Below are 21179 nucleotides of genomic sequence, written 5' to 3' on the forward strand. Positions count from 1 at the left end.
TCAATGCAGAACCTGATTGGTGTCTTATGTGTCTTCTTATTCCATCAGGTGGACTAAATGGGCGGGAGAGCAGAATGGGTACCTGGGGGCCACTCTGCGGAAGGCTCTGGATAGTTACCTCCAGAACTCCTGGTGAGAATACTCCTTCCCCACCTTTACTTCTATATGATTAGACTGTTCCTACTGGAGTGGCGGCTTCCATCTTTATAAAAGCCACAATAGATGTGAACTGTAATATCAGTATAGTGTAGAATCTGCAATGTACTGCAGCCCCGGTGCTCAGTGATGTCAGGTATGAGCTCCACATAGGAATCCAGAGAGCAACTGAGAAGACACTCAAACCACAAGACATCAGAGATGAAGGAACCAAAACCACAGGACTTCAGGGATAGAGGAACCAAAACCACTGGGCATTGGAGATACAAGGATAGGGGAACCAAACCACAAGACATCAGGGATAGAAGAACCAAAACCACAAGACATCAGAGATAGAAGAACCAAACCACAAGACACCGGGGATAGAGGAACCAAACCACAAGACATTGGGTATAGAGAAACCAAACCACAAGACATCAGAGATAGAAGAACCAAACCACAGGGCACCGGCAATACAAGGATAGAGGAACCAAACCACAAGACACCGGGGATAGAGGAACCAAACCACAAGACATCAGAGATAGAAGAACCAAACCACAAGGACACCGGGGATACAAGGATAGAGGAACCAAACCACAAGACATCAGAGGTAGAAGAACCAAACCACAAGACGTAGGGGGAAAAAGGAACCAAACCACAGGACTTCAGGAATAGAGGAAACAAACCACTAGGTATCGGGGATAGAGGAACCAAAACCACAGGACTTCAGGGATAGAGGAACCAAAGCCACAGGGCACCAGGGATACAAGGATAGAGGAACCAAACCACAAGACATCAGAGATAGAAGAACCAAAACCACAGGACACCGGGGATACAAGGATAGAGGAACCAAAACACAGGACACCGGGGATACAAGGATAGAGGAACCAAAACACAGGACACCGGGATACAAGGATAGAGGAACCAAACCACAAGGTATCAGGGATAGCGGAACCAAACCACAAGACATTAGAGATTGTGGAACCAAACCACAAGACATCAGGCATACAGGAACCAAACCACGAGACATCAGAGATAGAGGAACCAAACCACAAAACACAGGATAGAGGAACCAAACCACAAAACAGAGGATAGAGGAACCAAACCATAAGACATCAGAGTTTGAGGGACCAAACCACAAGACACAGAGAATAGAGGAACCAGACCACAAGATATCAGAGATAGAGGAACCAGACCACAAGACACAGAGGATAGAGGAACCAAACCACAAGGTATCGGGGATAGAGAAAAAAAAACACAAGACATCAGGGACAAAGGAACCAAACCACAAGACATCAGGGATAGAGGAACCAAACCACAAGGTATCAGGGACAGAGGAACCAAACCACAAGACATCAGAGATAGAGGAACCAAACCACAAAACATAGAGGATAGAGGAACCAAACCACAAAACAGAGGATAGAGGAACCAAACCATAAGACAAGACATCAGAGATTGAGGGACCAAACCACAAAACACCGAGGATAGAGGAACCAAACCACAAGACATCAGAGATAGAAGAACCAAAACCACAGGACACCGGGGATACAAGGATAGAGGAACCAAAACACAGGACACCGGGGATACAAGGATAGAGGAACCAAACCACAAGGTATCAGCGATAGAGGAACCAAAACCACAAGACATCAGAGATAGAGGAACCAAACCACAAGACACCGGGGATAGAGGAACCAAACCACAAGGTATCAGGGATAGGGGAACCAAACCACAAGGTATCAGGGATAGAGGAACCAAACCACAAGGTATCAGGGATAGAGGAACCAAACCACAAAACACAGGATAGAGGAACCAGACCACAAAACAGAGGATAGAGGAACCAGACCACAAGACATCAGAGATAGAGAAACCAAACCACAAGGTATCGGGGATAGAGAAACCAAACCACAAGACATCAGAGACAAAGGAACCAAACCACAAGGTATCAGGGATAAAGGAACCAAACCACAAAACACAGAGGATAGAGGAACCAAACCACAAGACACAGAGGATAGAGGAACCAAACCACAAGACACAGAGGATAGAGGAACCAAACCACAAGACACAGAGGATAGAGGAACCAAACCACAAGACACAGAGGATAGAGGAACCAAACCACAAGGTATCGGGGATAGAGAAAAAAAAACACAAGACATCAGGGACAAAGGAACCAAACCACAAGGTATCAGGGATAGAGGAATCAAACCACAAAACACAGAGGATAGATGGACCAAACCACAAAACAGAGGATAGAGGAACCACACCACAAGACATCAGGGATACAGGAACCAAACCACAAAACAGAGGATAGAGGAACCACACCACAAGACATCAGGGATACAGGAACCAAACCACAAGACATCAGAGATAGAGGAACCAAACCACAAAACACAGAGGATAGAGGAACCAAACCATAAGACAAGACATCAGAGATTGAGGGACCAAACCACAAAACACAGAGGATAGAGGAACCAGACCACAAGGTATCAGGGATAGAGGAACCAAACCACAAAACACAGGATAGAGGAACCAGACCACAAGACATCAGAGATAGAGAAACCAAACCACAAGACATCAGAGACAAAGGAACCAAACCACAAGACACAGAGGACAGAGGAACCAGACCACAAGGTATCAGGGATAGAGAAACCAAACCACAAGGTATCAGGGATAAAGGAACCAAACCACAAAACACAGAGGATAGAGGAACCAAACCACAAGACACAGAGATTGAGGGACCAAACCACAAAACACTGAGGATAGGAGGTGGTAACCCACAGAACGCCATGGATGGGGTCAGTAAACCACTGGACTCTTGTTCATGGCATGACAAGATGACTGGACACTGAGGGCTGAGCTCTCCGTGATTGTCCTTTACTTGGTTGGAAGCTATGGGTGGTGCCAGGAAAGCTTTCCACATGGAAGATCCTAATACAACCGCTTAAAAAGTAAATACAATCGGGCAATATGGTAGCTTGTCCTTGTTCATGGTGTGGGTGTGGATGAACTATAACTCTCATCTTCCTGGTGCATCTTCTCTGATGGAGCCTCCTGTTCCTCCTTTGGTCTCGCAGGCCCAGGGCTCTCCTCCATTTCTTCGAGGCAGCGGAGGCCGGACTGGAGGTCGCTCAGTTCAATGCAGCCTTATTGTGCGAGAACGACCCTGTAAGTACTGGGCACCGTTCCTTCTCCTATAGACTTCAAGAGAGACCCCCTCACATACATGAGCACCCACCTATTCTGCCATATGCATCATATAGGGGAGGGTTTGTTACAATGTATCAGTCCGTCCATGGAAAGGGGCCCTAACCTGCCATGTATAATACTACTTTCTTGTGTTATTATACTATGTGCTGATCCCGTGTTGTATGCAGGACGGTCTGGTGAGCCGCTATGTGCAGATGGACTGCGTGTGGAAATATTACAACCTCTCTACCTACAGCGACCGACCTCCGACTTACGGTGGGTGAAGCTGACTGAGACAGCAGAATAGTGAGTGCAGCTCTGGAGGATGAGATATGATGTAACAGCAGAATAGTGAGTGCAGCTCTGGAGCAAAAGACATGGTTTAACAGCAGAATAGTGAGTGCAGCTCTGGAGGATGAGACAGGATGTAACAGCAGAATAGTGAGTGCAGCTCTGGAGGATGAGACATGATGTAACAGCAGAATAGTGAGTGCAGCTGTGGAGGATGAGACATGATGTAACAGCAGAATAGTGAGTGCAGCTCTGGAGGATGAGACATGGTGTAACAGCAGAATAGTGAGTGCAGCTCTGGAGGATGAGACAGGATGTAACAGCAGAATAGTGAGTGCAGCTCTGGAGGATGAGACATGATGTAACAGCAGAATAGTGAGTGCAGCTCTGGAGGATAAGACATGATGTAACAGCAGAATAGTGAGTGCAGCTGTGGAGGATAAGACATGATGTAACAGCAGAATAGTGAGTGCAGCTCTGGAGGATAAGATATGAAGTAACAGCTGGATTATAGCTACATCTCTCATGCCTGTCTTCCTCCTCCTGCAGCTCAGATAAAGATGGGGGATCTGTTCTACACGTCACATGTGAGGAGGAAGAGGAACGTACAGGCAGCGGTGGAGATGTACACAGCAGCTGCTCTACAGCATGACCCACAGGTACCGACCGGCCTCTGCACATCCCTGATGCTGCTTCATATTCTGCCTTCTTCCCTGTGTGCATCCCTATAGACACAGCTGATGGTGTGGATACAGGTACAGGTGATGGTGTGGAGATGTCCAGTGATGGCTTGTTGGTTATGGTCCCTGGTGTCCAGTTGGTGGAGGGTGGTGGCTTGTTGGTTATGGTCCCTGGTGTCCAGTAGGCGTAGAGCGGTGACTTGTTGGTTATGGCCCCTGGTGTGCAGTGGGTGGTGATCGGTGACTTGTTGGTTATGGTCCCTGGTGTGCAGTGGGTGGTGATCGGTGGCTTGCTGGTTATGTTCCCTAGTGTCCAGTGTGTGGAGAGTGGTGACTTGTTTGTTATGGTCCCTGGTGTCCAGTGTGTGGAGAGTGGTGACTTGTTTGTTATGGTCCCTGGTGTCCAGTGTGTGGAGAGTGGTGACTTGTTGGTTATGGTCCCTGGTGTCCAGTTGGTGGAGAGTGGTGGCTTGTTGGTTATGTTCCCTGGTGTCCATTGGGTGGAGAGTGGTGACTTGTTTGTTATGGTCCCTGGTGTCCAGTTGGTGGAGAGTGGTGGCTTGTTGGTTATGGTCCCTGGTGTGCAGTGGGTGGTGATCAGTGACTTGTTGGTTATGGTCCCTGGTGTGCAGTGGGTGGTGATCGGTGGCTTGGTGGTTATGTTCCCTAGTGTCCAGTGGGTTGAGAATGGTGGCTTGTTGGTTATGGTCACTGATGTTCAGTGGGTGGAGAGTGGTGGCTTGTTGGTTATGTTCCCTGGTGTCCAGTGGTCTCCCTGAGGGGACTATGATACTGATGGGGTCTCCTGCTCTGGTTTTAGGGTCTCTATAATTTGGGGATCCTGGTAGAAGAAGGCGTCTCCCTCCCCCCATCTACGCTCCATCGTCTGGGATTGAACAGCTCGGTGTCGCGCAGTAATTTCACCATCGTCATGGAGCTCTACAGGAGGTGAGAAGATCCTCAGATTCTTACCATTTGTTGTGGGGTTCACATACTTTAATCTAGTATGGATCCTTCCCCTCTCTGGGTGATGTCTTCTATAGTGGTCAGGGTCGTAGCTCTCTACATCTATGATGATCCTGGAGACTAGTTTTAGGTTCCTGTAGGCTGAGAATCACCGGCTCTGCAGATCATTGCTCTGTGTATCACATCCTGGATTAGATACTTTGTATCCGTTACTAATGGACTTTCCTTCTGTAGATGTCGGGACCACGAGCAGGAGGATTCGTATGTCCCTTGCAGCTTGGCGCTTCTCAACGTTCATCTCCAGTACATCTGGACCTTCCATGGCTCCATTCTCAAGGTACGAACATTCACAATCCTCTCCAGTAGGGGGCAGCTTGATTTCCTGTTGGTATTGTGTATGAAGAAGAGTATTTTGGGGTGGTCAAAGCAGTAATTTATATTCCCTTATTGGTGTGGCTTGTTGGTTATGTTCCCTGGTGTCCAGTGTGTGGTGAGCAGTTGCTTGTTGGTTATGTTCCATGGTGTCCAGTGGGTGGAGAGCAGTGGCTTGTTAGTTATAATCTTTGATGTCCAGTGGGTGGGGAATGGTGGCTTGTTGGTTATAATCTCTGGAGTCCAGTGGGTGGAGAGTGGTGGCTTGTTTGTTATGTTCCCTAGTGTCCAGTGGGTGGAGAGAGGTGGCTTGTTTGTTATGTTCCCTAGTGTCCAGTGGGTGGAGAGTGGTGGCTTGTTTGTTATGTTCCCTAGTGTCCAGTGGGTGGAGAGAGGTGGCTTGTTGGTTATGATTTCTGCTGTCCAGTGGATGATTAGCATTGGCTTGTTAGTTATGTTCTCTAGAGTCCAGTGGATGGAGAGTGGTGTCTTGTTAGTTATGTTCTCTAGTGTCCAGTGGATGGAGAGTGGTGACTTGTTGGTTATGTTCCCTAGTGTCCAGTGGACGCAGAGTGGTGTCTTGTTGGTTATGTTCCGTTGGTTATGATTTCTGCTGTCCAGTGGGTGGAGAGTGGTGGCTTGTTGGTGATAATCTCTGATGTCCAGTGGGTGGATAGCAGTGGCTTGTTAGTTATGTTCCCTAGTGTCCAGTGGGTGGATAGCAGTGGCTTGTTAGTTATATTCCCTAGTGTCCAGTGGGTGGATAGCAGTGGCTTGTTAGTTATGTTCTCTAGTGTCCAGTGGATGGAGAGTGGTGTCTTGTTGGTTATGTTCCCTAGTGTCCAGTGGGTGGAGAGCAATGTCTTGTTGGCATCCAGTTGGTGGGGTGGTGGCCTGTTGGTTATATCTCTGGTGTCCAGTGGGTGGAGAGTGGTGGCTTGTTGGTTATATCTCTGGCATCCAGTGGGTGGATAGTGGTGGCTTGTTGGTTATATCTCTGGCATCCAGTGGGTGGAGAGTGGTGACTTGTTGGTCATATCTCTGGCATCCAGTTGGTGGAGAGTGGTGGCTTGTTGGTTATATTCCCTAGTGTCCAGTGGGTGGAGAGTGGTGGCTTGTTGGTTATATTCCCTAGTGTCCAGTGGGTGGAGAGTGGTGGCTTGTTGGTTATATTCCCTAGTGTCCAGTGGGTTGAGAGTGGTGACTTGTTGGTTATAATCTCTGGCATCCAGTGGGTGGAGAGTGGTGTCTTGTTGGTTATATTCCCTAGTGTCCAGTGGGTGGAGAGTGGTGTCTTGTTGGTTATAATCTCTGGCATCCAGTGGGTGGAGAGTGGTGGCTTGTTGGTTATATTCCCTAGTGTCCAGTGGGTTGAGAGTGGTGTCTTGTTGGTTATAATCTCTGGCATCCAGTAAGAGGAGGGTGGTGGCTTATTGGTTACAATCTCTGGCGTCCAGTGGGGGAAAGGTGGTAACTTCTGTTTATATGGTGGTAACTGTGGTGTCTAGTGGGTGGGTTTATACGTCATGAGTTGAATGTCTAGAAGTCCTCACCGCAGGTCATTATAATGGATTTTGTTGGGCTCCTCCATACTGGATGTCACTTTGCCTGATCCTGACCCCCCCCCCCCCCACTCTTCGCATTCACCCCTTCCCTTCTGGTTTTGTCGCAGTGCTCCAGTGCCGCTGCCATCGCCATTGTCACCGCCCTCAGTCTAATGACAATATTCGGGAGATTACAGAACGCAGCTCAGAACTTCCAGCTGTCGGTGTGACGAGGCCCGATGTCCACGAGACCCTCAGCGCCAGATGTGTGGTCTGCAGGCCCCCCGCCGTCAGCTGATATCCACTGTCGTTTATGGGAACTCCTTCCAGATGTGGTTGCCAAATATTTTTATATTGTTTGTATTAAGTATTGTACAGGGTGGAGCTCCTCCAAATTAAAGCCAGAAGTGTCCTGGTGTGATATTGATACTATTGGCCATGTAGTGTAGAATCGGAGGTAAGGAAACTAAAGTGAATCCTATAGATGATAATATTGATGAGTATTTTAATCATTATACAGTAAAGCCGACCCCTCTGGTCTGATCAGCAGTCAGCAAATTACACCATGTAGTGAGTACAGGAGGATATGTATATACAGTATATTACACGCCTTTTAGATACAGGTAGTACAGGACACATTGGGTCTCCTCCGTCGCTGGTGGCTGTGCCACCCTCCATCACACACAGGAGGATATATATACAGTATATCACACGCCTTATAGATACAGATAGTACAGAAGACATTGGGTAATGCACCATAGCTTGTGGCTGTGCCGCTCTCCATCACACACACCAGATGATATGTATACAGTATATCACACACCTTATAGATACAGGTAGTACAGGACACATTGGGTCTCCTCCGTCGCTTGTGGCTGTGCCACTCTCCATCACACACCAGATGATATATATATACAGTATATCACACGCCTTATAGATACAGGTAGTACAGGAGACATTGGATCATGCACCATAGCTTGTGGCTGTGCCGCTCTCCATCACACACCAGATGATATGTATACAGTATATCACACTCCTTATAGATACAGATAGTACAGGACACATTGGGTCTTCTCCGTCGCTGGTGGCTGAGCCACTCTCCATCACACACCAGATGATATATATATACAGTATATTTCACGCCTTATAGATACAGGTAGTACAGGAGACATTGGATCATGCACCATAGCTTGTGGCTGTGCCGCTCTCCATCACACACCAGATGATATGTATACAGTATATCACACGCCTTATAGATACAGGTAGTACAGGACACATTGGGTCTTCTCCGTCGCTGGTGGCTGAGCCACTCTCCATCACACACCAGATGATATATATACAGTATATTTCACGCCTTATAGATACAGGTAGTACAGGAGACATTGGGTTATGCACCATAGCTTGTGGCTGTGCCGCTCTCCATCACACACCAGATGATATGTATACAGTATATCACACGCCTTATAGATACAGATAGTACAGGACACATTGGGTCTCCTCAGTCGCTGGTGGCTGTGCCGCCCTCCATCACACACAAGAGAATACATATATACGGTATATCACACACCTTATAGAAACAGATAGTAAAGAAGACATTGGCTCTCCTCCGTCGCTGGTGGCTGTGCCGCCCTCCATCACACACACAGAAGTTCTGCTCTGGGAGCTCTTGGCTCTTGGTAGAAGATCTGACAAGTCTGGAGAAGTGTAGACGTCTTATCCCACTGTCACCGTGCCTCACCCGCTCCTCTATGTCCAGTCCATTGGGTCACAGGTAGAAGACTTGTCCCAATCCATGTGATAGAAGAAGCAGCCCACCGACTAGGATCACCTTCTGGGACTTGATTGTGATCTGAATACTGGAGGCTGGGGGAGTCATATAAACCTCTTAGCTACTGTATATATACATACAGTACATACATATATACATGGGATCAGCTACTACAGGATGGGGACTGATTGAGAGGAAGAGTGGAATAACTCACTGACCCAGGAGCTTCTCACTACTGATGGTATATTATGATTACAGCTCTGGGGCCAAACCGTGCAAAACTGTACAACCGTAACTACCGTAATTATCCATGTTGAGTGCAGCCTCTTTTGGGTTTACAACTTTTCTCTTTTTTTTGACCAGTATCAAACTGGGAAAGAAGTGCTACTAACTACTCCCTGATCCCCCACTGCTCCATACTCCTCCGATCTCCCAAGGCCACCACTGATCTTCCCCTCCTGGTCCTCGCTCCATACACAGGAAATGACTGGGAATGCCGCTCAGCCAATCACTGATAGAGGTGGGTGACTACAGCGGCCAGTGATTGGCTATATTCTGTGCATCAAGGGGAGACCAGGAAGTGGTGATCAGCAGAGATCCAAGCAGGATCAGAATTTCAGACTTGGAGGGGGGTATGAAAGGTGGAAAAGCAGCAGTGAGAGATTGAGGAGATGTAGAACAGCAGGGATGGGATTATGGAGGTGTAGAACAACAGGAACAGGGGATTATGGAGGTGCAGAACAGCAGGGACGGGATTATGGAGGTGCAGGACAGCAGGGACAGGAGATTATGGAGGTGCAGGACAGCAGGGACGGGATTATGGAGGTGCAGGACAGCAGGGACAGGATTATGGAGGTGCAGAACAGCAGGGACGGGATCATGGAGGTGCAGGACAGCAGGGACAGGAGATTATGGAGATGCAGAACAGCAGGGACGGGATTATGGAGGTGCAGGACAGCAGGGACAGGAGATTATGGAAATGCAGAACCGCAGGAACGGGATTATGGAGGTGCAGGACATCAGAGACGGGATTATGTAGGTGCAGGACATCAGAGAGGGGATTATGTAGGTGCAGGACTGCATTGAGGGGATTATGGAGGTGCAGGCATAACAACGGGGAGGGAATTATGGAGGTGCAGGGACAGGTGATTATGGAGGTGCAGAACAGCAGGGACGGGGGATTGTGGAGGTGCAGGACAGCAGGGACAGAGGATTAGGGAGGTGCAGGAGAGCAGGGACGGGATTATGAAGGTGCAGGACAGCAGGGACGGGGGTTGGGGAGATGCAGAACAGCAAGGACAGGGGATTAAGGAGGTGCAGGAGAACAGGGACAGGGGTTTAGGGAGGTGCAGGAGAGCGGGGGTGGGGGGAGAGGGAGTTGGGGAGGTGCAGAACAGTCCAGCAATACCTGTGTAGGCTTACTGACCCGGTGCACCTCCTACCACATCAGGGACAGGCACTGAAAGGTTAGTGGGTGGGGAGGAGGCTTCTGGATCTGCTTTACCTGAATTGAATGGACACCAGGTCGATTTGCATCTTCTGTCTGTAAGAGAAAGATATACCATTATAATGCCCTGATGTCGATATACCTCATCCAGCAGTCATAGGCTGGTATCATGGTGGACATCACTCACTTTTCACCAGTTCACAGTTATAGACACTGGACTTCTCCAGAGACTGCAGAGTTATCAGGTTCCTTTCTCTTTCTTGGCTGAAGTTTGTCACCTTAAACTTTTCAAAGGGAGGAATAAGAACCTCTTCCTCCCCCGGAAAGAAGGAGAAGTTCTTGATGTTGACACCATAGCAGGTCTGGATGCTAAAGAAAGTGTCTTCTCCAAATTGCAAAGCATTCTGGTCGTTCTTAGAAGAAGACGTGAATTGTCCAAATCGTATCGGTTTACGAGACTCGGACTTAAACTTAATCCCTCTGATCCCTCTGAAAACCGTGTGACAGGCCGGGGTCTCCACCGCATCCAGGATCTGAAGAGCCTTAGTCAGATAGTAGTGGAGAACCTTAAACTTAAAGTTTCTCAGGTAATACTGCTTGGACTGTCCGGCCTCTCGCACCGCCTCATTGAAGACCTTGTGCAGAGGACCATTGATGGTATAAGCGAACAGAGCGATGGCGTATTCGTCCTTAAAGCCCTTGGGCAAATTCACATATCTCTTCTTCTCCTGCTGCCACTTAAAGGTGGCCGTGTCCCAAGCGTCCGCAAACTCCTTATTTGTGGAGTACTCCACTTGGAAGAGCTGAGGGATCTCCTCCTCCATCGCATCGCTGCATCCTCTGTACTGGTCATCAAAGGACGTGGGAGCCATATCCAGAATAGATTCCTTAGTGGAAAAGACTTCTCTTCTAGAAACCCTGTGACTGTCAACCTGGTGCAGGTTATAAGAATAGTGACATAAGTCTCTACATCATACATGCTGAATATAACCAGCTGTAATACTAACCCCTCGTACCATTTCCTATATACTGAAATATAACTACTATAATACTGCTCCTACATACAGGAATATACTACTATAATACTGCTCCTATATACAGGAATATAATTACTATAATACTGCTCCTATATACAGGGATATAACTACTATAATACTGCCCCCTATATACAGGAATATAACTACTATAATACTGCTCCTATATACAGGAATATAACTACTATAATACTGCTCCTATATACAGGGATATACTACTATAATACTGCTCTCTATATACAGGAATATAACTACTATAATACTGCCCCCTATATACAGGAATATAACTACTATAATACTGCTCCTATATACAGGAATATAACTACTATAATACTGCCCCCAATATACAGAAATATAACTACTATAATACTGCTCCTATATACAGGAATATAACTACTATAATACTGCTCCTATATACAGGGATATACTACTATAATTCTGCCCCTATATACAGGAATATAACTACTATAATACTGCTCCTATATACAGGAATATAACTACTATAATACTGCTCCTATATACAGGAATATAACTACTATAATACTGCTCCTATATACAGGAATATAACTACTATAATACTGCTCCTATATACAGGAATATAACTACTATAATACTGCTCCTATATACAGGAATATAACTACTATAATACTGCTCCTATATACAGGAATATAACTACTATAATACTGCTCCTATATACAAGAATATAACTACTATAATACTGCTCCTATATACAGGAATATAACTACTATAATACTGCTCCTATATACAGGGATATACTACTATAATACTGCTCTCTATATACAGGAATATAACTACTATAATACTGCTCCTATATACAGGAATATAACTACTATAATACTGCTCCTACATACAGGAATATAACTACTATAATACTGCTCCTATATACAGGAATATAACTACTATAATACTTCTCCTATATACAGGAATATAACTACTATAATACTGCTCCTATATACAAGAATATAAATACTATAATACTGCTCCTATATACAGGAATATAAATACTATAATTCTGCCCCTATATACAGGAATATAACTACTATAATACTGCTCCTATATACAGGAATATAACTACTATAATACTGCTCCTATATACAGGAATATAACTACTATAATACTGCTCCTATATACAGGAATATAACTACTATAATACTGCCCCCTATATACAGGAATATAACTACTATAATACTGCTCCTATATACAAGAATATAACTACTATAATACTGCTCCTATATACAGAAATATAACTACTATAATACTGCTCCTATATACAGGAATATAACTACTTTAATACTGCTCCTATATACAGGAATATAACTACTATAATGCGTGTAGGTAGACAAAAAAGTCCAGCACTCACCGGTATCGGAGGTATAACAGCTTATGTCTTTATTCCATCTTGCGATGTAAGCAGGGAGGGAGAGGGTGCGCGGCGTGACTCAGATGGTCGCCATCTGAGTCACGCCGCGCACCCTCTCCCTCCCTGCTTACATCGCAAGATGGAATAAAGACATAAGCTGTTATACCTCCGATACCGGTGAATGCTGGACTTTTTTGTCTACCTACACGCATTGTTTGAACTGCTTCGCTCCTGCCCGTGCACCACCCGTACAGCTATTTTATTCCCTGGAGATAGCCCCCTCCACCTGTACCTGCACTCCATACTATCAAGGTCTGGCTAGTCCACTACCTGGCTGTGCTGAGGTCTCTCGCTCCACACAAACATAACTACTATAATACTGCACCTATATACAGGAATATAACTACTATAATACTGCCCCCTATATACAGGAATATAACTACTATAATACTGCTCCTATATACAAGAATATAACTACTATAATACTGCTCCTATATACAGAAATATAACTACTATAATACTGCTCCTATATACAGGAATATAACTACTATAATACTGCTCCTATATACAGGAATATAACTACTATAATACTGCTCTTATATACAGGAATATAACTACTATAATACTGTGCCCTATATACAATAATATAACTACTATAATACCCTATGGGTGAGTATGGTGGTATCTCACCTGTATAACTGGGCTCAGTATTGTCAGGGTTATGATGATGGTTGTTGCAGTGTAATAATACTCGGCCATTTTTCTGTTCTGTAATATACAGAGAATTATTGCAGATTTCATAGTGAAGTTGGTGGAAAATAATAAAGACGAATCATCACATTGTTATATATAAGAGAAGACCATGGGGGCTCCAGTGGGGGGGGGGGGTCAAGTGACTGGTCAGTCTTGTGGAAATAGTTTTGTGTAAGTCCTGAGTAACTGGTCTTGTGGGGTCTTCAGTATGTATTGATCAGTGCTGACCAAGTCATGATGACCAGGGACCCGGAACAGGGACATGGGACCCAAGGACCATTGATAAGTGTGGGGGTGAAGGCTAGCCCTTCTGCTCCAATCCCACAGAAGAGCTTCTGTAGAGCAAACTGCTGGAAAGGTTCCTGCGACTATGACAGAAAGGAATCAGATCACACAGGACATGTAGGGGGCCCTGGAGACTGGTCAGAGCCCATGTGACCCCTGTCCACCCCTAATAGTGTCTACAATGGACATCAGGACTGAAGAATGGAGCAATAGAAGAAGGGGCCTGGTGTGATAAAGGTAGTGGTGGTCTTGGAGAGGAAGGTTGAAGCTCAAATTTTGTTGTATATTATAAACTGATCCAGAACTTTTACAAATGTTTAGGGAAGACTCTCTGTTCTCATGACGAAGAACCTGGATAAAATTCTTAGCCACTTGGAGGCCATCACTAGACACCCCTGTCCTCAAGTGCACCCCAGGACTACAGTCTTATTCCTCTGTTTTCTAGAATCTACTGTAGATCAATCCAAAATTTGTGGGATCTAGAAATGTCCCTCATCCATTCTCCAGTATCTACACGTGTCCCTCATCCATCTTCCAGAATCTACACGTTTCTCATGTATCCTCCAGAATCTACGTGTCCCTCATCCATCCTCCTACACGTTTCCGTCATCCATCCTCCAGAACCTACACGTGTCCGTCATCCATCCTCCGGAATCTACACGTGTCCCTTATTCATCCTCCAGAATCTACACGTACCCCTCATCCATCCTCCGGAATCTATACATATCCCATCCATCTTCCGGAATCTACAAATATCCCTCATCCATCCACCGGAATCTACCCGTGTCCCTCATCCATCCTCCTGAACCAACACGTGTCCCTCATCCTCTAGAATCTACACGTGTCCCTCATCCATCCTCCTGAACCTATACGTGTCCCTCATCCTCGAGAAACTACACGTGTCCCTCATTCATACTCCAGAATCTACACGTGTCCCTCCTTCACCCTCCCGAATCTACAAGTATCCCTCATCCATCCTCCGGAATCTATACATATCCCATCCATCTTCTGGAATCTACACATGTCCCTCATCCATCTTCCAGATTGTACACGTGTCCCTCATCCATCCTCAGGAATCGACACGTGTCCCTCATCTATTTTCCGGAATCTACACGTGTCTCCTCCATCTTCTGAAATCCACACGTCTCTCATCCATCCTCCGGAATCTACACTTATCCCTCATCCATCCTCCGAAATCTACATGTGTCCCTCATCCATCTTCTGGAATCTACACATGTCCCTCATTCAGCCTCCGGAATTGACACATGTCCCTCCTCCTGCAGAATCTACATGTATCTCTCATCCTCCAGAATCTTCACATGTTCCTCATCCATCTTCCGGAATCTGCACATCTCTTATCCATCCTTCGCAATCTACACGTATCTCTCATTCATCCTCCGCAATCTACACGTATCCCTCATCCATCTTCCAGAGTCTATGCGTGTCCTTCATCCATCTTCCGAAATCTACATGTGTCCCTCATCCATCTTCTGGAATCCACACGTGTCCCTCATGCATCTTCCGGAATCTACACGTGTCCCTCATCCATCTTCTGCAATTCACACGTGTCCCTCATTCATCTTCTGGAATCTACACGTGTTCCTCATCCTTCTTCCGGAATCTACACGTATCCCTCATCCATCTTCCGGAATCTACACATGTCCCTCATCCATCCTCCAGAGTCTACGTGTCCCTCATCCATCCTCTGGAATCGACACGTGTCCCTCTTCTATTTTCCGGAATCTACACGTCTCTCCTCCATCTTCTGAAATCCACACGTCTCTCATCCATCCTCCAGAATGTACACATATCGCTCATCCATCCTCCGAAATCTACATGTGTCCCTCATCCATCTTCTGCAATCTACACATGTCCCTCATTCAGCCTCCGGAATTGACACATGTCCCTCCTCCTGCAGAATCTACATGTGTCTCTCATCCTCCAGAATCTTCACATGTTCCTCAGCCATCTTCCGGAATCTGCACATCTCTTATCCATCCTTCGCAATCTACTCAAATCCCTCATTCATCCTCCGCAATCTATACATATCCCTCATCCATCCTCCAGAGTCTACACGTGTCCCTCATCCATCTTCCGGAATCTACACATGTCCATCATGCATCTTCTGCAATCCACACGTGTCCCTCATCCATCTTCTGGAATCTACACGTGTCCCTCATCCATCCTCCAAAGTCTACATGTATCCCTCATCCATCCTCCAGAGTCTACACGTGTCCCTCATCCATCTTCCGGAATCTACACATATCCATCATCCATCTTCTGCAATCCACACGTGTCCCTCATCCATCTTCTGGAATCTACACGTGTCCCTCATCCATCCTCCAAAGTCTACATGTATCCCTCATCCATCTTCCGGAATCTACATGTGTCCCTCATCCATCTTCCGGAATCTACACATCTCTTATCCATCCTCGGCAATCTACACGTATCCCTCATTCATCCTCCGCAATCTACACGTATCCCTCATCCATCCTCCAAAGTCTACAAGTGTCCCTTATCCATCTTCCGGAATCTACACGTGTCCCTCATCCATCTTTCGGAATCTACACGTGTCCCTCATCTATCTTCCGGAATCTACACATGACCCTCATCCATCCTCCAGAGTCTACACGTGTCCCTCATCCATCTTTCGGAATCTACACGTGTCCCTCATCCATCTTCCGGAATCTACACATGACCCTCATCCATCCTCCAGAGTCTACACGTGTCCCTCACCCATCCTCCGAAATCTACATGTGTCCCTCATCCATCTTCTGGAATCTACACATGTCCCTCATTCAGCCTCCGGAGTTGACACATGTCCCTCCTCCTGCAGAATCAACATGTATCTTTCATCCTCCAGAATCTTCACATGTTCCTCATCCATCTTCCGGAATCTGCACATCTCTTATCCATCCTTCGCAATCTACTCAAATCCCTCATTCATCCTCCGCAATCTATACATATCCCTTATCCATCCTCCAGAGTCTACCCGTGTCCCTCATCCATCTTCCGGAATCTACACGTGTCCCTAATCCATCTTCCGGAATCTACACGTGTCCCTCATCCATCTTCCGGAATCTACATGTGTCCCTCATCCATCTTGCAGAATCTACATGTGTCCCTCATCCATCTTGCAGAATCTACATGTGTCCCTCATCCATCTTCCGGAATTTACACATGTACCTCATCCATCTTTCGGAATCTACACGTGTCCCTCATCCATCTTCTGGAATCCACTCGTGTCCCTCATCCATCCTCCAGAACCTACACTTGTCCCTAATCCATCCTACAGAATCTACACATGTCACTCATCCATCCTCCGGAATCGACACGTGTCCCTCCTCCTCCAGAATCTACATGTGTCCCTCATCCATCTTCTGGAATCTACACATTTTCCTCATCCATCTTCCGGAATCTACACGTGTCCCTCATCCATCTTCCGGAATCTACATGTGTCCCTCATCCATCCTCCAGAATCTACACTTGTCCCTCATCCATCCTCCAGAATATACACTTGTCCCTCATCCATCCTCCGGAATCTACACATGTCCCTCATCCATCCTCCAGGATTGGTACGTGTCCCTCATCCATCTTTCGGAATCTACACATATCCCTCATCCATTCTCCAGAGTCTACCCGTGTCCCTCATCCATCCTCCGGATCCTACACGTGTCCCTCATCCATCCTCCGGAATCTACACATGTCCCTCATCCATCCTCCGGAATCAACACGTGTCCCTCATCCATCTTTCGGAATCTACACGTGTCCCTCATCCATCTTCTGGAATCTACACATGTTCCTCATCCATCTTCCGGAATCTACACGTGTCCCTCATCCATCTTTTGGAATCTACACGTGTTCCTTATCCATCTTCCGCAATCTACACTTCTCTTATTTATCCTCCGCAATCTACACATATCCCTCATTCATCCTCTGCAATCTACACATATCCCTCATCCATTCTCCAGAGTCTACACATGTCCCTCATCCATCTTCCGGAATCTACAAGTGTCCCTCATCCATCCTCCAGAATCTACACTTGTCCCTCATCCATCCTCCGGAATCTACACATGTCCCTCATCCATCCTCCGGAATCGACACGTGTCCCTCATCCATCTGTCGGAATCTACACATGTCCCTCATCCATCCTCTGCAATCTACACATATCCCTCATCCATTCTCCAGAGTCTACACGTGTCCCTCATCCATCTTCCGGATTCTACACGTGTCCCTCATCCATCCTCCGGATCCTACACGTGTCCCTCATCCATCCTCCGGAATCTACACATGTCCCTCATCCATCCTCCGGAATCAACACATGTCCCTCATCCATCTTTCGGAATCTACACGTGTCCCTCATCCATCTTCTGGAATCTACACGTGTCCCTCATCCATCTTCTGGAATCTACAGGTGTCCCTCATCCATCTTCTGGAATCTACACGAGTCCCTCATCCATCTTCCGGAATCTACACGTGTCCCTCATCCATCTTTTGGAATCTACACGTGTCCCTCATCCATCTTCCGAAATCTACACGTGTCCCTCATCCAGCCTCCAGAATCTACACTTGTCCCTCATCCGGATTCTACACGTGTCCCTCATCCATCCTCCAGAATCTACACATGTCCCTCAACCATCCTCCAGAATTGACATGTGTCTCTCCTCCTCCAGAACCTACACGTGTCCCTCATCCATCTTCCGGAATCTACACGTGTTCCTCATCCATCTTCTGGAATCTACACGTGTCCCTCATCCATCTTCTGGAATCTACACGTGTCCCTCATCGATATTCTGGAATCTACACATGTTCCTAATCCTTCTTCTGGAATCTACACGTGTCCCTCATCCATCCTCCAGAGTCTACACATGTTCCTCATCCATCTTCTGGAATCTACACGTGTCCCTCATCCATCTTCTGGAATCTAAACATCTCTTATCCATCCTCCAGAGTCTACACGTGTCCCTCATCCATCTTCTGGAATCTACACGTGTCCCTCATTCAACCTCCGGAATCTACACATGTTCCTCATCCATCCTCTGGAATCTACACATGTCCCTCATTCAGCCTCCGGAATCTACACATGTTCCTCATCCATCTTCCGGAATCTACACACCTCTTATCCATCCTCCAGAGTCGACATGTGTCCCTCATCCATCTTCCGGAATCTACATGTGTTCCTCATTCAGCCTCCGGAATCTACACATGTTCATCATCCATCCTCCGAAATCTACACGTGTCCCTCATTCAGCTTCCGGAATCTACACACCTCCTATCCATTCTCCAGAGTTTACACGTGTCCCTCATCCATCTTCCGGAATCTACAAGTGTCCCTTATCCATCTTCTGGTATCTACACGTGTCCCTCATTCAGCCTCCGGAATCTACACATGTTCCTCATCCATCCTCTGGAATCTACACGTGTCCCTCATTCAGCCTCCGGAATCTACACGTGTCCCTCATTCAGCCTCCGGAATCTACACATCATCCTCATCCATCTTCCGGCATCTACACATGTCCCTCATCCATCTTCTGGAATCTACACATGTTCCTTATCCATCTTCCGCAATCTACACATGTCTTATTCATCCTCCGCAATCTACACGTATGCCTCATCCATCTTCCGCAATCTACACATCTCTCATTCATCCTCCGCAATCTACAATCTCAATGTGTCCCTTATTTATCCTCCAGAATCTATGTGTCCCTCATCCATCTTCTGGAATCTGAATGTGTCCCTCATCCATCTTCTGGAATCTACACGTGTCCCTCATCCATCCTCTGGAATCTACACGTGTCCCTCACCCATCCTCTGGAATCTGAATGTGTCCCTCATCCATCCTCTGGAATCTTAATGTGTCCCTCACCCATCCTCTGGAATCTGAATGTGTCCCTCATCCATCTTCTGGAATCTACACGTGTCCCTCATCCATCCTCTGGAATCTACACGTGTCCCTCACCCATCCTCTGGAATCTGAATGTGTCCCTCATCCATCCTCTGGAATCTGAATGTGTCCCTCATCCATCCTCTGGAATCTACACATGTCCCTCATCCATCCTCTGGAATCTACACGTATCGCTCACCCATCCTCTGGAATCTACACGTGTCCCTCATCCATCCTCTGGAATCTACACATGTCCCTCATCCATCCTCTGGAATCTACACGTATCGCTCATCCATCCTCCGGACTCTACACGTGTCCCTCATCCATCCTCTGGAATCTACACGTGTCCCTCATCCATCCTCTGGAATCTACACGTGTCCCTCATCCATCCTCTGGAATCTACACGTATCGCTCATCCATCCTCCAGAATCTACACGTGTTCCTCATCCCTTTTCTGGAATCTCAATGTGTCCCTCATCCATTCTCCAGAGTCTACATGTGTCCCTCCTCTATCTTTTGCAATCTACACGTGTCCCTCATCCATCTTACTGGAGGACAACCTATTTGCATATTTGTTTCCCATCAGCCACCGCCTGAAAAACTCAATACACCATTTGGATCTCCTCAATGAGAACCTGTTGCCCCACTCCATATACCTCTGTGAGCTTACGGGTGGACTAAGAGTGATTTGTGTCCCTGAGGTTACAGCCAAGGGCCCCTCATCATCTTCCACAGCCCCCCAGGGATCAGAAGATATATATCTTGCATTCAGTTTCTGTGGGTCCTGAATATAAACTTTATGGAGTGTAATAACTAATCTCCCCCCCCCATCAGGCACACAACACACGGCCCCCAGTTCTCATACACATACACGTTTACCTGCCGGACGGTCTCGAGACCCTCTCTGCCTGTGAGGCCCCCGGCCCTGAGCTCAGATATGTCTGAAGCCTGACAGCCTGTTCTTAATATAGAAGCAGAAAGACGACAGCTGTCAGTGACAGCCAGTGACCCTCATACACCCCCCGCAGCACCACCGAGGGAAAGTGCTGGGATGACAGGGGTCACGGGATCGGTAGATATGGTAATGGTATATTCCTGTATCCAGTGTGGAGTATGAGTGCAGTCACACACTACTACACAGGAGCCCACCCCCTATTACTGTGTGGGAGATGAGACCCCTGTACACGGCGCTCTCATATACAGGAGCCCACCCCCTATTACTGTGGGGAGATGAGACCCCCTGCACACAGCGCTCTTATATACAGGAACCCACCCCCTATTACTGTGGGGAGATGAGACCCCCTATGAGGAGATGAGACCCCCTGTACACAGTGCTCTCATATACAGTAGCCCACCCTCTATAACTGCGGGGAGACCCCCTGTACACAGCGCTCTCATATACAGGAGCCCACCCTCTATAACTGCGGGGAGACCCCCGGTACACAGCGCTCTCATA

General features: G+C 46.9%; 1 protein-coding gene and 1 pseudogene across 1 annotated transcript; one reads left to right on the plus strand and one right to left on the minus strand.

The window, feature by feature from the left end:
• The window catches only part of LOC138792212 (protein sel-1 homolog 3-like), a 47030-nt pseudogene extending 39432 nt beyond the window's left edge, over positions 1 to 7598 (plus strand).
• Positions 7599 to 7688: 90 nt separating this feature from the next.
• On the minus strand, positions 7689 to 20682 carry ART1 (ADP-ribosyltransferase 1). The gene is made up of 5 exons (XM_069969389.1): positions 20603 to 20682; positions 13492 to 13569; positions 10574 to 11318; positions 10444 to 10482; positions 7689 to 9034 (listed from the first exon to the last, which is right to left on the minus strand). Exons 2-5 carry the CDS (start codon positions 13558 to 13560, stop codon positions 8937 to 8939), a joined length of 951 nt encoding a protein of 316 aa, XP_069825490.1. The 5' UTR covers positions 13561 to 13569; positions 20603 to 20682; the 3' UTR covers positions 7689 to 8936.
• Positions 20683 to 21179: the final 497 nt, after the last annotated feature.

This window comes from Dendropsophus ebraccatus, chromosome 5 (assembly GCF_027789765.1).
Source record: "Dendropsophus ebraccatus isolate aDenEbr1 chromosome 5, aDenEbr1.pat, whole genome shotgun sequence".
Taxonomy (NCBI): Eukaryota; Metazoa; Chordata; class Amphibia; order Anura; family Hylidae; genus Dendropsophus; species Dendropsophus ebraccatus.